General features: G+C 35.4%; 1 protein-coding gene across 1 annotated transcript in view; it reads left to right on the top strand.

The window, feature by feature from the left end:
• Nucleotides 1-21,074, top strand: part of MBD5 (methyl-CpG binding domain protein 5) — a 402,522-nt gene that overhangs the window by 353,586 nt on the left and 27,862 nt on the right. Inside the window, exons 13-15 of the mRNA XM_069540868.1 lie at nucleotides 3,588-5,723; nucleotides 17,916-18,941; nucleotides 20,566-20,774. Coding sequence (XP_069396969.1) covers nucleotides 3,588-5,723; nucleotides 17,916-18,941; nucleotides 20,566-20,774 — 3,371 coding nt within the window. The remainder of the gene's footprint in view (nucleotides 1-3,587; nucleotides 5,724-17,915; nucleotides 18,942-20,565; nucleotides 20,775-21,074) is intronic.

Below are 21,074 nucleotides of genomic sequence, written 5' to 3'. Positions count from 1 at the left end.
GCGGCCATGGCTCACGGGCCTAGCCGCTCTGCAGCATGTGGGATCTTCCCGGACCGGGGCACGAACCCGTGTCCCCTGCATCAACAGGCGGACTCTCAACCACTGCGCCACCAGGGAAGCCCTAGGCCAGTTTTATAGATGTTCCTCAATTTGGATTTGCCTGATTGCTTCCTCATATGTATATTCAGATTAAACATAGTTTGATAGGAATACTGCATAGGTGATGTTATATCCTCATTAGGAAGCACATAATGGCAGTTTATCCCGTATTGATGACATTAAGTTTGATTCTTGGTTAAAGTTATGTCCATTATTGAGGTACATTTTCCCTTTATGATTTATATGTAATTTGTGGAATTATACTTTGAGGCTGAGGAACTTCTTTTTGCAAGGGCTAGAATATGAACTCTCCAAAATATTACAATTAACACTTGAATAGTAATTCTGGATAAAATACAGCTGAACACCAAAGCATTTGTTTATGAAAGATAAGTAGCATTGTTCTGCAGAGTTCTGAAAAATAAGGATGAGGAATATAACTTGTAGTGATCAGAGAAAGCTTTATGGTAGAACTCAGATTTGAACCAGCCCTGGAAAATGGTAGGATTTAGACACATAAGAGAAATAAGAAAATTCTTGTCTAGAATAAGTATAGCATAATTAAGAAATGATGTGGAAACTAATGTGACTTGAGTGGAAAATTAAACCTGCATAGGTAAATTGAGGCCAAATTATTGATAGTTTTAGATACAAAGAGAAGCAGTTGTGACACCAAACAGGTCATTAAAGAGTCACACTTAGAACTCATGTGAAGAGGGTAGGGAAAGACAAACTTGGCAGTTATTAGCAGAGAGCTCCTCTCCAATAACCCTCTAACCTTTAAACTTTAACAGGAATGATCAGAAAAATTTGCTCCACTGAGGTATGTAAGAAAAAAATATATTTTAGTGAATTTTTCTTTTTCTTTAATGAGCTATGTTTTTTAAATTAAAAGATATTGCAACAACTTAAAGACATTTAACAGTAATAAATTATTTAAAATTTATCATTAGCCTGCCACCTTGATGTAAGTATGTTTTCATTTTTGCATCTTACCTTGCACATGTGTTTGCACATGCTCATATCTGCTGCCATTCTCACTTCACATCATATCAAACCATTTCAGCTCTGTCTACAGAGTCTGCCTTGTTTCCTTTTTAATGATTGGAGCAGAATCTTGGTCTAGGTCCTTTGTCCTACTCTATACATACAAGTTTCATTATTGAAATTAAAGGTAAATATTTAACTAGTATAGGTATAAGAGGTATATCTCCATCTCCTTTTAAAATGATATACTTTATTGGATTAATTTCTACTCTTTTACCAACTTCAGACATAGCATTTATTTCAATTTTCTAATTTTAAATTATATTAAAAGGTTGGGATTTAAATAAAGATTAAGAAGACTCATGTAGTAGTTTTCACCTCTCTTTATTTTACATGCATAAACATACAACACCTCTTTCGAAAGGTCTACTTAATATACACAAAAGCACTTGATGAGTACCTAGCATTTACGTTTGCCAACTCTTGTAATACTTTAGTTCCTAACTGCAACATAAGAGCAGCATGACTTCTGTTTGTTTATCTGTTTAGTATTCCTTTTATTTTAAAGATGGTACCTATTTTTCCCCCCTATGGAAGAAATCCTTTCTAAACGACAGCTACTTTCTAAATTCTGTTGAATGTAAAAATGCCAATGTCTATATTTTTAATCATTGAATTGTAGACAGCTATATAAATGAACAAGGAAAGACACAGCTTGGTGGTTTTATTACTAAAGAGGACACAGTCAGTCCCGTAATAATGTTAGTGATGTTAATACAGACGACTATGTTCTCACTATATGCCAAGCTCAGTGCCCCAAATATTCTTCATATGTTATTTCCTTCATTACAAACTGTAAAAATCTTTCTTTAACAAGAAAATGAATTCAGTTGAGTTTATCTGCTGTGATTTTCTTTTATGATTGGTTCTCAACTTTTCATATACTGTATTATATACAGAAATCACTCTATCAAAGCATCTCTACCATGCCAGAAACAGAAAGCCCACATTTCCCAAGAAAAATATACGTTCACTACATTCTCTTACTTCTTGATTGTACACTACCAAGACTTCTGTTTATCCCGGGTTGAGAACCACTGACTTAGAAATTGTTATGTTATGATTTGACCTGTATACTACTCAGCAGGTAGGAGAAGTTTATTTATCTTAAATGTGTAATTATCCATTTAAGTAAATACACCTCTGATTGCAAATGAATCTGAGTATACTTGCTGATATGCTGTAAGTCTAAGAATTGGGGTGGCCAATGTATAGTATGAATAGTACCACTCTTACCTCCTGTGCCTCTAATAGACTCATTGGCATTTTCTCATGGAGTCCAGCTAGAGCTCAGCACCCTTTCCAGCATAGCTCTCTAAGCAGCCACCACCAGTTGATGGGAATTGGTATATGAAACTAATTTTATTTGCCATCACTGTTTTAGAAGTCACAACCTTATAAAATAGTTAAACTTCCTTTGGGGCTAAAAAAACTTAAACCTAGAATTCTGGCATCAAATGAAAATTCTGTATGATGAACCAGGTTGCTTTTGTTGCCTGTATTCTGTCTGATCTCTGAAGGAACTGAAGGGATTCCAAAAAGCCAGCTAGGGAGCAATGCAGTCTGTAAAAAGAGAATACTCAATTGGAGCCCAGTACTGAAGATTTTTGCACTCTGACTAAATTTTGCGTAAGAATTCTATCCTAATAAAAGAATTGCAATCTTTTACCTAATTTGGTTGACTGAGGCTGGTTTTACAACAATGACTAATTAATGGGAAAGAAATTGAAGTGTTAAAGTATTGCAAACTTGATATGAAGTTTAGCATGATTGTTTAACTTCACTGTATTTACTGTTGTTATCACTCCCTTTGTAAAAGATTCAGAATCTTATTTACTTAATTCACAAAAATTAAGATTCTGTTACTCTCACAGTGAAAATATTGGGATGAGGAAGAGTTTTCGTAGCTGTCCCGAGGAGGTTTTAGTAAGGTTATACAAACCTTTATAGGGCAACAAATTTTCTGGTGAAAATGGTAATTCATTTAAATCACTCAAGAAAATATTATGCCACACAGATTACAATTTTCTATTGTAACTGTGTTCTTAAAAAATTCAAATCCAAAAAATAAAAAATCATCATCATTTCCATCTGGGCTGTCATTCTTGATTTTGCATATTATAAATACTATTAGAATGGCTAATGTCAGTATGTACAGATTCAGTTCCCCATCCTTTCTCAACAGACATGAGGGAAACAAGCATAATGAGCAGTTACTGAGAACCTTTGGTCAACTAAGAGAGAACAGTGTGCATCTCTTACAATCAAAATTTATTGTAGAGTACAGAACTTTTTTTTTAATTGCAAAGAATCACAGCTTCTGTTTGCAGATTTCTTTTTTCAGATGCCCTCCCTTCCCCATTTCCTTCCCTCCCTCCATCCTAACACAAAAGAATTGAGACTACTAACAGATTTTTTTTTTTTTTTCTCTTTCACATCAGATGCAACTCCAGTAGTACCTTCACGGGCAGCAACTCCAAGATCTGTAAGAAATAAGTCTCACGAAGGAATTACAAATTCTGTAATGCCTGAATGTAAGAATCCTTTCAAATTAATGATTGGATCATCAAATGCCATGGGAAGGCTATATGTACAAGAACTGCCTGGAAGCCAGCAACAAGAACTCCACCCTGTCTACCCCCGGCAGAGATTGGGCAGCAGTGAACACGGACAGAAATCTCCATTCCGTGGCAGCCATGGAGGCCTGCCCAGCCCAGCGTCGTCAGGTTCCCAGATATATGGAGATGGCTCAATCTCTCCAAGGACTGACCCACTTGGAAGCCCTGATGTTTTCACAAGAAATAATCCTGGTTTTCACGGAGCTCCCAATTCTAGTCCTATTCACCTGAATAGGACTCCTCTTTCTCCCCCTTCAGTAATGCTACACGGTTCTCCTGGACAGTCATCCTGTGCAATGGCTGGAAGGACTAATATACCTCTTTCCCCAACCTTGACTACAAAGAGTCCAGTAATGAAAAAACCAATGTGTAATTTTTCAACTAATATGGAAATACCACGAGCAATGTTCCATCACAAACTACCCCAAGGCCCACCTCCCCCTCCTCCACCTTCTTGTGCTCTTCAGAAAAAGCCATTAACATCTGAGAAAGATCCACTTGGCATTCTTGACCCTATTCCTAGTAAACCAGTGAATCAGAACCCTGTTATCATTAATCCAACTAGTTTCCATTCAAATGTCCACTCTCAGGTACCTGTGATGAATGTAAGCATGCCTCCTGCTGTTGTTCCTTTGCCAAGTAATCTCCCTTTGCCAACCGTAAAACCTGGCCACATGAATCATGGGAGTCATGTACAAAGAGTTCAGCATTCAGCTTCAACCTCCCTGTCCCCTTCTCCAGTGACATCCCCAGTGCACATGATGGGGACTGGAATTGGAAGGATTGAGGCATCGCCCCAAAGATCACGCTCATCTTCCACATCATCAGATCACGGAAATTTCATGATGCCACCTCTAGGACCCCAGGCCACTTGTAGTGGTATTAAGGTTCCACCCAGGTCACCAAGGTCAACAATAGGGTCCCCAAGGCCATCAATGCCATCAAGCCCTTCTACCAAGTCCGATGGACATCATCAGTACAAGGATATCCCTAACCCATTAATTGCTGGAATGAGTAATGTACTAAATACCCCAAGCAGTGCAGCTTTTCCTACTGCATCTGCCGGAAGCAGTTCTGTAAAGAGTCAGCCTGGTTTGCTGGGAATGCCTTTAAATCAGATCTTGAACCAGCACAATGCTGCCTCCTTTCCAGCAAGTAGTTTACTCTCAGCAGCAGCCAAAGCACAGCTAGCAAATCAAAACAAACTTGCTGGTAACAACAGTAGCAGCAGTAGCAATTCTGGAGCTGTTGCTGGCAGTGGCAACACTGAAGGACATAGCACTTTAAACACCATGTTCCCTCCTGCTGCCAACATGCTTCTCCCAACAGGTGAAGGGCAAAGTGGTCGAGCAGCACTAAGAGATAAGCTGATGTCTCAGCAAAAGGACTCACTGCGGAAAAGAAAACAGCCACCTACCACAGTGTTGAGTTTGCTCAGACAGTCTCAAATGGATAGTTCTGCAGTTCCTAAACCTGGACCCGACTTGCTAAGGAAGCAGGGTCAGGGGTCGTTTCCCATCAGTTCAATGTCTCAGTTACTACAGTCTATGAGTTGTCAAAGCTCTCACTTGAGTAGCAATAGTAGCCCGGGTTGTGGGCGCTCAAATACTGCTTTGCCTTGCTCTGCTAACCAGCTGCATTTTACAGACCCCAGTGTGAACTCCAGTGGTCTTCAGAATCCACTGACACAGGACGTACCTTTAAGAGGGGAAGCCGTGCACTGCCACAATGCAAACACTAACTTTGTTCACAGTAACAGTCCAGTCCCAAACCACCATCTTGCAGGTTTAATAAATCAGATTCAGGCTAGCGGGAACTGTGGGATGCTCAGTCAGTCGGGCATGGCCTTAGGAAATTCATTACATCCCAATCCACCTCAGTCAAGAATTTCAACGTCCTCCACTCCAGTGATACCAAACAGCATTGTTAGCAGCTATAATCAAACAAGTTCTGAAGCAGGTATGGTTTTATTAGAAAAAAGTACCCAAAGGTACTAAACTTTTATACGTTTTTTTAAAATTTATACCAAAATATTTATTATGATAAGAAATGATCCTTTCCCCATTGTGAAATTCTCATCATTTCTTTAGTATTTATAATTTTATTTACAGAATGCTAGGGATTTGTCTCAGAAAAAATAACAGCCAAGAGGATTCCATGTGTTTCCGTTATGTGTCAACCTGTGTCATTTTGAATTTTGTTCGACTTTCAGTTGGTTCTATAACCATTGGACTCGAAACTACAAAAGAAGCCATAGAAGGCAGGATCTCCTGGTTCATGAGACATGTACTTGGTCTATGCCAATATAAAAGCTGTTTCCCCTAGCTCTTGTTTGTATTCAGGTAAATGAAGCTCATTTGGAAAACCCCCCAAAAAAGGCAGAAATACATGGATTTTTTGTTCTTGCTGCTGACCAGAAATAGGTGAATGGATAGGAAAAGGTAACTAGAAGTTGTATGAAGTAGAAAGCTGTCTTCTAATGTGTTTTCTTATCCTAGTTTGCTATCCTTTATTATTATTTGTTTGAAAAAATTCATAAATGGATATTGGCTACTCCCTTTTTTAAAAAGGTAATAATTGAAGTTTTCCAATAAAAAAGGCTTGAAAACCTGATTTCCAGAATTTTTGATCTTGAAATTATTTTACAGTTTTCTTGGAGAACTAAACCATTGTTTTTACCATTGACATTATGGTATCTCTTTATCCGCTATTAATGAAGGAGACAAATTTATTTAAAAGTAGACACATTAGAAAGAACTATATTTTATTTCAGTAGAGTCCTCAGAAATTGTTACAAAAAAACGTAAAGAAGCACTATAGAGATAAATTCATTGAGACATCAGAAAATTTGACCATAAGAATAATAGAAAGAATACCCAAAACCCAACAATGACGATTTGAGAGATTGGTGGGAAATGACAGGGAGGAAATAAAAGATGAATATAGAGACAATATTATTCAGCTATGAAAACAGTGGGCTTTTAAAACCAGATTGCTACTGGAAGTGGGAAAACTACTGAGGCTTTTAATAATCTATTGTGTAGATATATATAGACTGTGTTATACCACCATGCTGGAAAGGCATTATGACCTACATGTCTTCGTTGCTGATAGTAAAATCAAGTGTTTTCCTTCCTGGTGTCACTACTTTTACCTGCCATTCTCCACAACTTGTGTTATGTGTTATGTTTCGATGTCAGTATTTAATGAAGAACTGTTCATTGACCTCTTCTGTTAAAAGGAATATAAGGTGAAGATGATGATTGAAATGATTAGTGCCTTCTTGATATTCTTAGTCTAAGGAATCTCATGAAACTATTTTTTACGTGTTTAACAGGATTCTTATTCTGAAGGGGCTTCCAGCTTTTCAATGACTCATATTCCTTTTTAGATAATCCCAAACAAATGAAAATTTAATCTTGTGCATTTATCAGATTAAGGTTACATAAAATCAGTAACTATTTAAAAATACACTATATTTATTAAGCATACCTTCAATCATTTAGATGAGGCATTGTTAGTCTCATTGTGTTATATCTTTCAATTTTGATACCCCTTACCTCAACTTACTTTGTTTCAGGTCTAAGTTCATATTGCAAAGTGTACGTATTTTATTAATGATGTATTTTAATTTATCTATAATGGAAAAGACCAACATTTATTTATATTCTTGTTTCTTCTGATTGTGAAGTTTTGACTTATTTTATATAGTCTTAGACATGTATTTTCTTGTTCCGTGCATCTCTGTAAAACATCATATCTGGATTGCCAGTGCTGGGAGTGTCAAAACACACATGTTGAAAATTTACTAATATAAGTAAAGTGTTAGCATATAAATAGCTAAAAGGGATGAGAATAAATGTCTAGTAATGATATGGATGTGACCAATCATGTGTAAGCTAACAGAAAGCATATCCCTGATAAAAATCTAGGTCAATAAGAACTTTTTAAAGTAGTAACCTAATAAAATTAAATACTGCTTAATGTACATAGCTCTGATGTGCAGCTGGTAATAAAAATGGGTAGATTTACTAATTAATATAATTCTTTTGATGAGCTGAATATTAAAGAGGTCTCTAATATCATGTTTCTTTTAGATACACAGTGAACTGTGTCAACTGAATGTACTGTTATTATAACTGCTTAGCCTGAATGTTTATTTTCACTGACATTTATTCATCCATCAAATAAACACCAAAGCTGGGCTTTCAGAGTGAGACAGCTGATGACAGTTACAACTATCCCTTTAAGTTTTGCTGAGTATTTCTAGCATACTAGTAAGGCATTAGAAGAAAACCACATTTTATTCTTAAAATGTTGCTTTTAGCTGTCATTGAGTACCTATGATGTGCCAGGTGATTTGCCTGTACTATTTCTAATTTGTGCAGTTTTCCAAAGTATAAGGTATTCTTGTCCTCATTTTACAGATGAGTACATTGGGCCTCAGAGAACTTGAATAACTGTCCAAGGTCATACATAATTGAATTAGGATTTGAACTCAGGTTCATCTGATTCTAAAATCCATTTTCTTCCCAGCTGCATAAGTTCTTCATTTGAAACATCTAGTTGTGAAAAATACTGTTTTCACTTTCAAATCTTTAAAAATACCCAACAGATAGTGAATCAAAGCATACCAATGCATGTTAGGAACTACGTTTGTAAACTTTTGATGCACTTTTAGACAAAAGTCAGTAATTTTGCCTTCTCTATTTGGATTCTAATATCCTAGTGTACAATAATTAGGATGTTTGTGCCAATGCAGATGAAATGTCCACAGTATCAAAAGAACTACCCCTCATTTGTGAATCATATTTGGTAACCTTTATTTGAATGAATTTGTATCACCTCACTCAAATAAAAATGGGTTTCCTAGTGGGTGATGTGTCAATAGGCCTTTGAAGAAGGCAACTCTGCAGATGCTAGCCCTGCCATTCCAGGTGTGATAGCACAGTGAGGGTGAAAGAGACCCACAGGTAACATGGCCCAACTCTTCCTTGTGGTAATGGAGCATGAACAGAACTCAAGTGACCTCCTGCTCAATCCAGTGCCTTTTTTCCCCACTCTCCTGAGCAGCAGCTCAAAAATGTTACATTAAGACCTTATTTAAGATCAGAAATCACTCTGAAAACGTTTAATTCGATTGGCTGTTTGTTTTCAAAAACTTCTTTTAAAGAAAGTTTTTCTATCATAAACAGCCCAAATATTCATTTTTTAGGCCTATATGTGAATACCAGTCCATATTTTAAATGTATTAAAACTCATATATGAGAATCGGAGGCAAAGTAGTAAAAAAAAAAATCAGATTAAAGGTATGAAATGCTTAGAAAACATTTCTAAAAAGAATATACAAGGTTTTATTAATTCTATTTGGTGTTTTGAAATTGCCTTTCCACTAAAGCTCTCTAAACACTTTGCATTGTAAAGTTTACAGGTTTCTATTAGCTTTTTGGATATGAAATTACAAGTGAAGTTTAATATTTCCATGTAACAGATTTAGAAAATGACCAGTAGGATACTTGGTGACATTCCTCAAGTTGTAAAGCAAAGCTCTGGTGGATCTGGCAACCAAACCCCAATCAGTTCCTGATTCTCAGTCCAAACACTCAAACTGCTGAATGCAGGTATGTTCTGAAATCCATCACTCGTGTACATTTAAAGCAACTTTCAGTTTATGAAGTGAGATAAGTTTCAACACTTAAGTGGTTCCAGCACGTGTCCTGTGGTGTTTTGGTTTAGGGAGGAATTCAAAATCCAGTACCCCTGACTGACAAATTTCATCAAGTCCATGCCTTTTTGGGCCTCTGACTGCTGCCCGCCTGTTTACGATAGAACAAAAACACACATGCCAGTAACCTGGACCTCTGCTGAGGACCCAGCCCTGTCAGTGTCCACATGACAACCCATCCTTCCATGGCCCTGTGGGTTTTCACAATTTTCAAAGAAGCAAAAAGATTTAGATTATTCTGCTAACCAACTTAATAACTGAACCTTACCTCCCTCCAATATGATAAAGTCATTAAATATAACTTTTTCACTTTAAAATGCCTTTTATATTCTCACTTTGTTTTCTAATAAAAAACATTTAATCAACTCTTCTAAAACACATGAAAATGTAGTCCTGTGAAAGGGCAGAGTATGAGTTTGTACCAAAAGAGAAAACAATTCAATCATTTATTTGCCTTAACTCTTATAGATATACATTGACTAACAAGAATATAAATAAACCTATGAATAAATTTTGCTCATGAATATTTATATATATATATTTTTTTTTTTTAACTCTGGAAAAGAAAGTGTTTTTTTTTCAGCACAAAATACATTTGATTGAAACTCAGTGCAGCCACTAATAGGGTAGGTATAAGAAAATAAGAGATCACAAAAGAATGCTTTGGATAAAATATTGCAAAGTGCAAGCTTGGTTTTTTGTTCTATGTATGTATTTATTCTCAGAGCATGCCAGTAAAGAAAATAAAGGGAAATTGTCATTTCCTTCATTTGAGGTTATAGTTGCAAAAAGATTATGGGATAAAAATACTCCAGGATGGATTGTTCTATGTTAGCTGTCTCAGGATATGGGACGTTTGTGTGGAAATAAACCTCTAGTCTTTTATAGACTTATGTAGAATGAAAAAAGGCAGAGACTCCTTTAAGGTTGTGACTGAATTAATAATAATTGCTATTGAAAGTATTTCCACCCAAGTTTTTAAATGCCTAGATTTTACGCCTCACCTGATTGATGCATAGGCTTCTAGGTTGAAACTTGCCCTCTGCTCTTGTTTTTTAACCAAATACCAAAACTATATTAAAATCTTCATTATGTGATAAAAATCTATGTCTATTCTTTTAGTTAAATTTTTGCAAAATGAGCCATTTCTTCTTTGCTGTAAGTTATTTTTACAACAGGCAGTGTCTTGCTGTTTAAGAAGGTTTCCTAATATCAGGGTTACACCACTTGCTTTGTTTACATATTCCAGGTTTAATGTTTCCTTGTGTACAAAAAGAGGAGTTAAAATATGTTCGAATTTAGACACTGAGTCTATGTAATCAAAGGTGATAACAACTCAGAGTGGTGTGATATGTTTACTGATTCAATGGTCTATTTTGTACCTTTCAAGAAATAAATTGTCCCAGTGTGCAAATTGGGGGAATTTTATTCTATTGCAACACACTAAGCTCACTTCTAAAATCACTAGAAATCCTTCAGTTCTCAAGGGGATGCCTAAGCTGTTATTTACTAAAATCAAGTGGTCTAAGAACATTGAAGCAGCTTCTAAAAGTACCTAAATTCTAGGCAGTAATGTCAACTCTACAAAGACTTGACTCATTAAAAATAATTCTTAAACATGTTCCTAGTGTCATCAAAATAAATTTCATTTCCATGTGCATGGAGTACTAAATAAATCAAATCATAAACTTCCTACCTTCGAGGAACTTATATCAAACAACATTAATGCTAACAAAGCAAAGAGTAGAGTAAAAATTATTTTCTAAGAATTATACTTCTTGCAAAGTCAAAGTAACAACTCACCTTTTTACAGATTAGGAATGGAACTAGACAAACAGAAGTCTGAAGGAGTTGCTGAGATACTCCTGGGGTAGGAGCTAGTCCAGGGAAATTCTAAATATCTATCCAAGACCCATGGGTACGGGTATAAGAAAGAGTAGTATTTATCACAAATGCCCCAGAGCGGAGCTCCTGTGCTGCACGACTCCACAGGGATACCTCTCACTTTAGAGTCTGATAAACATGCTTCCTGGAACACAACTCCATAGACCATCCCCCACGGAGTTGAGCAACTGAGAGGCCTGATCCTAAAGCAGTGTTTTTCAAACTTATTTTTACTTTTAACCACGGCAAGAAATTAACTTGCATTCCATTTAACTAGAGATATGTTTTGAATGTACAACAAAAGTTTCCTGAAAAAAACACTCTGTGTGATGCACTCTGACATTTTAGATCCCATTCTATCTTATCCTGTCTTATTCTATTTCTTTTTTTTATGACAGTCATGATCTACTGAAATGATTTCATCACTCACCAGCAGAACATGACCCAGCACTCACATGTATAAGTTAACAGACACAGTTTCCACAAAATAATATCCCAGTTATGCAATGTACTCTTTTTTTTTTTCTTTTCTATTTCATTTATCAAAATATACTGGTTTGGGGGCATACTAAATCGATTTTACAGTCTTAAATAGGTCTAAGCACTGTCTTAGAATATTCATGAGGTAATTAACTCAGCAAATATTTATTGAATACCTAGTATGTGCTCTGCACTGTTTAACACTGAAAATAAAATAGTCACAATGGAAGGATACAAAGTTAACTATTCATAATCTAGAATCTCTACTTGCTCTGCTCATTAAACAAAATGAGATAAACTTCCAGTTGGTATATTGATGGATGGAGCATTTTAACTGTTATTCTAGCATTTTGAGAGAACAGAAATCCTACCAAGCAAGAGACTTAACCTCTTCTCTCAGCATTTGCTTCTTTACAATAAATATTAAGAAAAATATGATAAAAAGCATTTGTAAAAAAAACCAAAAATCTTTGTTACTTGAGAAACAGTGAAAAATCTCAAGCAATTTTTTTCATTTCAACAGTTTTCAGAGTAATTCTATGTATTAATAAAGGAAGCAGAAGTGATCAGTAGTAAAACACCCTTTTTTTTTGTCTGACCCCATTACCACCCGAAGACTGGCCTCGCCTCCTCAACACGGTCATAATCACTCAGACCTCATATTCCAAGATTCAAGCTACAGTCCTTCCACTGTTCTTTCCTTTTCCCTAAGAGGTTGGCCCTGTTGAGGGTGGAGACTATTTCCTCAGATACTGCCACTGATCCCTTTCCCCTCTTCCTTTTCTCCTAAGTTGTGTTGGTTTTGGGTCCCTCCCTCCCTTCCTTATGGAGAACAAATAGACACTAGTCCCTAGGGCTTCCTGCCTACTTCTGGTAAAGGAATGCTAGGAATTTACATCAGGATCCAAAACACAAAGATAGAGTTTGGTATATTTTTGTAAATACATATTACCTTATCATTACTAAGGCTTGGGAAAATAATATCTTGTTGGAAGATCTAGACCTCATAAAAGTTATCTTTCAATTTTTTAAATCCTTTAAATATAGAAGAGAAAATTTTACTATTTCCATGGGATTGAAAAGTGAATTATATTTATTAGACTCACTAGGGCATGATATTTTCTCTTGTCTCTAGAAGCATTCGTTTTTATTAAGGATTATCATTGACCCTGTTTGCAATTAAAGTACACTGGCCAAAGCAAATGATAAAGGTCAAATAGTGAAGGAGTATGTTCCATATGATGTATTTCTTAGGTTCTTGAATTTATGGATAAAAACCAGTATTTGGGCATATCAATTAAGAAAAAGTTTTCTAGCATTAAGTAGTATTTATTCAAAATTGAAGCTATAGATCAAACTGGTAAAATGACATTTTAAAATGAGCTTTATGCCCTCTCTTGTACACATACAAAGACATGTACAACAATATTATTAATACTTAAGGACTAACCATGAGAGAGTTTAGCATGATATGAACAATGACTCTTCTCAAAGAATATTGGTGACGAAGAAGAGAAATAACTCTAAAGAAGTAGACATTACCTTTGTTTTGAAAAGCAGTGTTTAAAAAATGAGGCAAATAAAACACCTCAAGAATGAAATTGTTAGTAATAGGAAAACATCCTTTAAAAAACCCTTAAAAAAATTACTGATGCTATTTCTGTATACACACACATATACAGACACACACACACACATCATAAATTATATGTGTGTGCAAAGAATACTGTTTATATCTGGAAATCTACCCCACTGGAAAAAGCTACCACTGTTGTTTCCTAATTGTACTGGACTATCTCAGTGTCTGATTGGGTGTCTAGGCATGTGATCTCACACCAGGAAAATTTATTTGGATGGCTTTCCAGTCTTATTTCCTACTTCTTTAAAAGTAACAGAAACAATGAGAAAAAGAAGTTATGCCAGTTCATGGTGCTGCTGGCTGGTGTGAAATAATAATTTTTTCTAATTAAAGGACTTCTCCAGCTTACTAACTTGTTTGAGGCTCCCAGCTGCCTTTTAGTTATTTAACTGCTAAATGTTTAGTGAATAGTTTGCTATTTTAAAAACTCTTTTAAAAAAACTCTTTCCCTCATTAGATTAAGCTCAAAACATCTTAGCTGCCAAAAGAAAACTCAGCTTTAAGAAAACTTTTTCCCCACATGCTTCAACAGACCACAGGTTTTTATGCAGAACTATGAAGTAAGTTCACCAGAGAATGCCTGTTCAAGATTAAGTGCTTCAGAAATAAGCAATTTCCAATTTCCCTCCTGCTATAAAAATTCAGGATCTTCTTTCAATGACCCCAAGCATTAATGAGTTGACTTTAAGAATTCAGAGTACTTTGGGATGGACGTCTTCCTCCATAAGATTATTTTAACTCCCCAGCACACTTGGGAGTCTTCTAAAGTAACTTGACATCTTTCAGCCATCTCCTTTCCAGCATCCCTTATCTCCTGGCATTGGACCAATCATACCCTACAGAGTCAGTTTTCACTTTTCTCCACAAATGGGTGGTATTCTCTCCTCCACATACACACTTGCCACACACACACACAGCATCAAGTGATCTGATTCCTAGAAGTTGAATGCAAGTTTTACGATCTTAATAGATTGATTCAACCAACACTTTTTGAATGCTAACCACGTGCCAGAGACTCTTAGGTCTTGGAAATACGGAGGGAAATAAGAAGTGATCCTTGCCTTTAATGGTTTAGAAAGATGATTTTAAATTTCTTCACTGCTTATCTAAGGCAGCAGGTTTAACCATGGGTGGGAGGGCTTGGGTGTGTAGGAAAGCAGCATACAATATTTTCAGTCATATTTCTTTGTTCTGAGGATACATAGGACTCTATTACCCTCCATACATTTTATTATCTCCTTGCCTTTTTAAAAAATTACTTTGCTTCTACTTAGAAGCCTTTTCTATCTCCTTTTCCACTCTCAAATCCCAGATCAAATGTTACCACTTGCTTAGTTTTTCCTGACACCTTCAGTTTTACAATTGTCCCCTTGTTATATACCTGCTATTGTTCCTGGCATATTGCCTTGTAGTTATACTAGATACGTGAAAAGAGCTTTAAAATTTCCTGGTTTGTAATAAGCTCTCAAAAAATGTATATTTGAGAGAGACAGAGAGATCTGTGTGTTTATCACATTGCCTAAACTCTGAGTTCCTTAAAGAAAGGGCAGGGTGTTGTATTGTTGTTGTTTATTTGTTTGTATCACCATTTCTACCCTTTTGTTCAGTAGAGTGTACTTGATTGTTGAATTGGTGTGTTGAAAATTAGAGAAAATAAAAAATATGCCTGATCCGCATATTAGCCTTAAGAAGCTTGTGGTATTCACCTGCTTCTTGTTTGTAATGCAAAAATATACCCAAAGTAGCTATATTTTCTTTATTGTCATTCCTCAAGAATATTTAGATGGAGAATTTTTAGAATAATGTCCCCAAATGACTACTTTCATGAATCCTCAATGTGGATGTTTCTCTCTTACAAAATAAAGATAAAAGAATAATAACCTCTACATAAATCCTTCATCTACAAAGCCTTGTCATATACACACTAGAGTATTTTGAAAATGTACTCTGACTGATTAAAGGAATGGGTGATCTGTACATTTAAATATGCCGTTATTATTTAACAGATAGGGGAAAAAGCCATAGATAGTGATTACTAGTAAATAAGAGTTTTTATTAGCTTGTTTAAAAAGATGGATTCCAAACGCAAATAAAGCACATACCTATTTAACGGAAATAGCAGAAAGATTTAAGAAGCAATGAAATGTTTAAGGTGTTGATTGTTTTATTACAAATCTGAATTAATATTTAAAGAATTGTATACCACATGCCTACTTCGGCATTTTGTCTCCTTTAAATGAAACAGAGCTTAAAAAAAAAAAAAAAAAGACCACAACAGCTAGGAAAAATTGCAAAGTCGTGCTATAGAGATATATATGTTGGATATGCTGATTTATACTTACTACTATTACCATGTCATCACAACTAACTGCAGCTACTAATGTCGATAATGATGACAATGGTAACTCCTTTTATTTGTATACTTTTACACATTGCAAGCCTTTCACTTACCTGTTTTTGAGTCTCACAACAATCATGCCAATGAGTTTCCTTAGGAAAAATTCAAAGGTAGGAAAGTTTCATATGCAGGAAGATGTCCATTTGTGTGTTATATATAATGATGAAAAAATCAAAATGTAAATGCCAAACTTTATTGGATCAATAAATATCAATCCATATGCTACATGGTTTAAAATATTAGTATGGAATTCTTATGTCAGAAAGGAAAAATTATTGTGGTAGTCTGTTAGGAGGAAACAAGAATAATATATAGTTATATTTGTACTACTATTACAACTATGGAATCATTTCTGTGTATTTGAACAAGGCCTCAATGGTAACATGGTCAAATTTAAAGTTTGTTATGATGACATGTAGCACAGCAGTAAAGTGTTTGAATTATTTTAGATTTTCTCTACTCTACTGAACAATAACATATACATGTTTAATATTTTAATAAATTAAGTGTATGTGCTTATAATATTTGCCAAATGCATGTATTAAATGAAACAATGCATTTCTTTAGGGTAAGACATTTTTCAAAAAAATGATTGTAGGTTCCTTCAACAGAATGTGATTCTCACCCTCCCCACCCCACCCCTTGTGCATCTGGATCACCAGGGGTGATTTCAAAGAATACTACTGCCCAGGCTGCACCCCAAGAGATGAGTTTTCAGCTGATCTTGGATAGGGTCCAGACATTGGTTTGTTTGTTTTTAAGTTCTCTAGGTAATTATTTTGTGTAGCTTGGATTGATAACAACTAAAACAATTATAATACACAACTGAAATTTTATTATTAAGTTCCCTGAATTTAATATACATTACTTTAGTATACTTTAATATATACATCTTTAGCATACATAAGACTTTCAAGGTTAAGAATGCTATTTGGAAAAAAAAAAAAGAATGCTATTTGGGTGAAGACTTGTCTGATTTAAGGAATCATGAGTATAAAGTATCTTTATGCTATTAGAATGACAAAGATTTAAAAATAATGATAAAACACAGTGTTGGTGAGAAAAATGAGCGCTGCCTACATTGTTTATAGAAATATAAATTGAATATATATTGATCAGCTTCACTGGAGGCAGTCTGACAATGTCTATCCAGAGCTTTAAAAATATGTAAACGTTTTGTCCCTGGAATTCCACTTTTAAGCATTTTCCCTTAGAAAATAATTGAGCATATCGGCAAAGATGAGTTAATAAGAATGTTTAGCATAGCGTTGCTTGAAATAGTAAAAGATTGTAAACAATCGAAATATCCACAACAATGGATTGAATCAATTATGTATATCCATACATGATACTAGTAAAATGGATCTATAGTTAACATGAAAGGATATTCACAATATATTGATAAATGAAAAAAAGCTGCAAAACAATATGATTCCATTCTTGTTAAAAAATATATGTAACGTGTATATATATTTCTGCATATGTATATATATATAGGTGGGAAAAGCCCAGAAAACTATACACTAAAATATTAATAGTTATCTACATAGGTACTTTTTATTTTCTGTTTTGTATTCTCATGCATATTCTATGTGGGGGGGTTTTTTCCACTAAAAGAAAGTACTGGTATTATAAATATAGAACAAAAACTTTTTTTTAAATGTAAAAATATATTTTGAAAAATGAAGCATTGTTACTTTTATCTACCCAATTGAATGGACTACAGCACAACTTCCTCCATTTTCACCTTGTCTGGTTGTGAAAAACAAAATATTTGATAGTTAGAAACAGGTATTGCTTAAAGTACTAAGCTTCTTCAATATATTCATGTTCAAAGTAAGTCAAGAAGTATGAAGTCAAACTAGTTTCATTAACATGTCAAATCATCTCTAATTACAGTTTGTCTGGCTAGAATCTACAGAGGACATGTAACATATTATTTGAAATGTATCTTGATGTATTTTTATAGAGTTGTCTTCCTTAACATCCATAATTAATAAGTGGGTTTTTTTCCCTTTATTTTAGGCGGTTCAGGACCATCATCCTCCATAGCCATAGCTGGCACCAACCACCCTGCCATCACAAAGACAACATCTGTCCTTCAAGACGGCGTCATAGTCACCACCGCAGCTGGAAACCCACTGCAGAGTCAGCTGCCCATTGGGAGTGATTTTCCTTTTGTTGGCCAGGAGCACGCACTTCATTTTCCATCCAACAGCACTTCAAACAACCATCTTCCACACCCCTTGAACCCCAGCCTCCTCAGTTCTCTACCTATCTCTTTGCCAGTGAATCAACAGCATCTCCTAAACCAGAATCTATTAAATATCCTCCAGCCTTCAGCAGGAGAAGGCAAGTCTGAGATCAACCTCCACCCTTTAGGTTTTCTCAACCCGAATGTAAACGCTGCTTTAGCTTTTCTCTCCAGTGACATGGATGGGCAGGTATTGCAGCCTGTTCACTTTCAACTCTTAGCAGCCCTGCTTCAGAACCAAGCCCACGCAGCTGCCATGCTTCCCCTGCCATCTTTCAATCTGACCATCTCAGATCTTTTGCAACAGCAAAATACCCCTTTACCCTCATTAACACAGATGACAGCCCCACCAGACCATTTGCCAAGCAATCAGTCAGAGAACAGCCGAGCTGAGACCCTTTTAACCAGCCCCCTGGGGAACCCTTTACCAAGCTTTGCAGGCAGTGACACTACTTTTAACCCCCTGTTCCTCCCAGCTGTCACTGGGGCCTCAGGATTAATGGCCTTGAATCCCCAGCTGTTGGGAGGTGTCCTGAACTCGGCATCGGCCAACACCGCTAATCATCCAGAGGTTTCCATAGCAACTTCTTCCCAGGCAACCACTACCACAACCACTACATCATCAGCAGTGGCAGCACTGACTGTCTCAACACTTGGTGGGACAGCAGTGGTGTCAATGGCAGAAACATTGCTGAATATATCTAATAATGCTGGGAATACACCTGGTCCAGCTAAACTGAACAGTAACTCTGTGGTGCCACAGCTACTTAACCCTCTACTGGGGACAGGTCTGCTTGGTAAGTTAAATTTTTTCACAAATTTTTACAAAAGAAACGTTTTTCTAATTCATTTTCTCCTTTTTAAAAAAACTCCATTTTGTCACACTATTTTTAAAAATGTTTTTGTTATGTCACAGCTTGCTTAAGGAACTAAATATAATAACACCCACACACAACCATAGTTATACAAACATGAAAATGACTTCTTCCTTTTCCCCCTATTCTAGCAATACTAAATATCATTTTAATCTGCTTTCTCTTCTAATTCTGATGCCACCTAAACCTAACCTACCCATCATTCTCTTAAGCCAAGTAGAGTCTTATTTTTCAAATACTTAAAGCACAGGTGCACCTTAAAAATAACATTTATTTGAATTTTAGTTGGTGTGGCATCACAGGGTTAGTATGAGCAGCTGCACTGTGGATGAAAACGGTTTGAGGAAGTGTTTTTCCATGTGATCCCTAAATAAACAAAACTAAATGCTTATCCAGCAAAATAAGAAGCAAGGCATAATAACATTCAGAGTTAAAGTTTGCCCAAGTTCAAGGAAACAGAAGGCCCCAATAGCTACTGCTAGGTTTTCTCAAGCAGTATTATTCTTTAGAACTTTGTGGCTTAAAAACAAAATCCTTTATGTAGATTGTCTTATCTCAAAAAATTTAGAAAATAATGTCAAGTATGTTCAGCTGTTTGATGTGAGTAATTGTAATATAAAGTATAGAGATGATGTCCATAAAGTCTGGAAACATAGGCAAATATACATGATATTGTCAAGGGTATCTTCAGTATCTTAAAAAAATATGTTTCCAGATTTCATGGACACCTTTACAAAAAAGTTTAATTAGTTCTATTTGGCGGTCAAATCAATGTAGTTAAGTAACCTACAAAACATTACAGATTTACAGATTTCAAGCTATAGGGCAATTTCTGTGACGTTATCCTCAAAATAATTTCAGTGTAATTTCAAAACAAGTTAATTTTGAATTTTGAATATAAATGTAGTTATTAACTAATCCTATCTGATTATATAATATTTATTTTTAATGACTGTGACAATGAATCCTTTTGTATTATTAGCTTTCTTTACAATTTTAGTTTTAAGTAACCAAAATACAAAATACATATTTTGTATAAAAAATACACATTAAAACAAAACAAAATACATATTTCTAGGCCAAATCTGATTTTATTTGATGGTATTTATTGATGACTGTGGCTTGAGAACTAAATTTTGTAAACAGGCCTGATCACACCCACTTGTTTTAACTATCTTGTCAAATACTTATGCTTGCTAAAGCAGTTAGGACTAATTTTAACTTTTAATTGTAGTTGCTCTAACAAAAATGGTTTCAAGGAATTCTATAACAATGAAAATCAATATATAAGGATTGGCTAGTAGATAGACCAAAGACTTAACTTGTCTCTCCGTGATACAAAATCAAAACACTAATTGTGAAAGATGAAATTAAATAATAAAACTACTCTTTCCTTACCACTTAGTAAGACTTTGAGGAGAAAAAGAAAAAAGAATTACCATGTAAGTCTAGTTTTTAGTTTTTGTTTTAGGAATCCTCAACAAAGATAGGCATAGGACCTCCAAAGAATCACATTGACTTATATTTTATGTTTTTCAAACTATAGGTGACATGTCCTCAATAAACAGTACTTTGAATAACCATCAACTGACTCATCTACAGTCGCTGTTAAACAACAATCAGATGTTTCCTCCAACTCAGCAACAGCAGCAGATTCTTCAGGGGTACCAGAATCTCCAGGCTTTTCAAGGACAGTCCACAATTCCTTGCCCAGCTAACAATAACCCCATGGCTTGTCTGTTTCAGAACTTTCAGGTACTCTCCTTCCCTGGGTTACTTTAGTAGAAAACAATATTTACTATTTGTTTTACTTAATTGGGGGGGAAGAGACGAAAGAAGGTAGTTATGTACCTTTTCACCTTTACTTACTATTATTTCTCAATAATGAATATTGTTAAACATTCCAGTTTTTTGTGTGAAGCATTTTATTTTGTCTGAAGCATATCACTGGTCCTTTTGGAGCTGTTAGTAAAAACTGATCATGTTACCCTGTTAAACCCTTTTGTGGTTTCCCATCGCTCCCATGATTAAAATCCACATCCTTAACGTGCTTAC

The sequence above is a fragment of the Delphinus delphis genome, chromosome 7 (assembly GCF_949987515.2).
Source record: "Delphinus delphis chromosome 7, mDelDel1.2, whole genome shotgun sequence".
Lineage (NCBI taxonomy): Eukaryota > Metazoa > Chordata > Mammalia > Artiodactyla > Delphinidae > Delphinus > Delphinus delphis.
The sequence above is the reverse complement of the archived record's forward strand: the minus strand, read 5'-3'. Positions and strand labels throughout refer to the sequence as shown.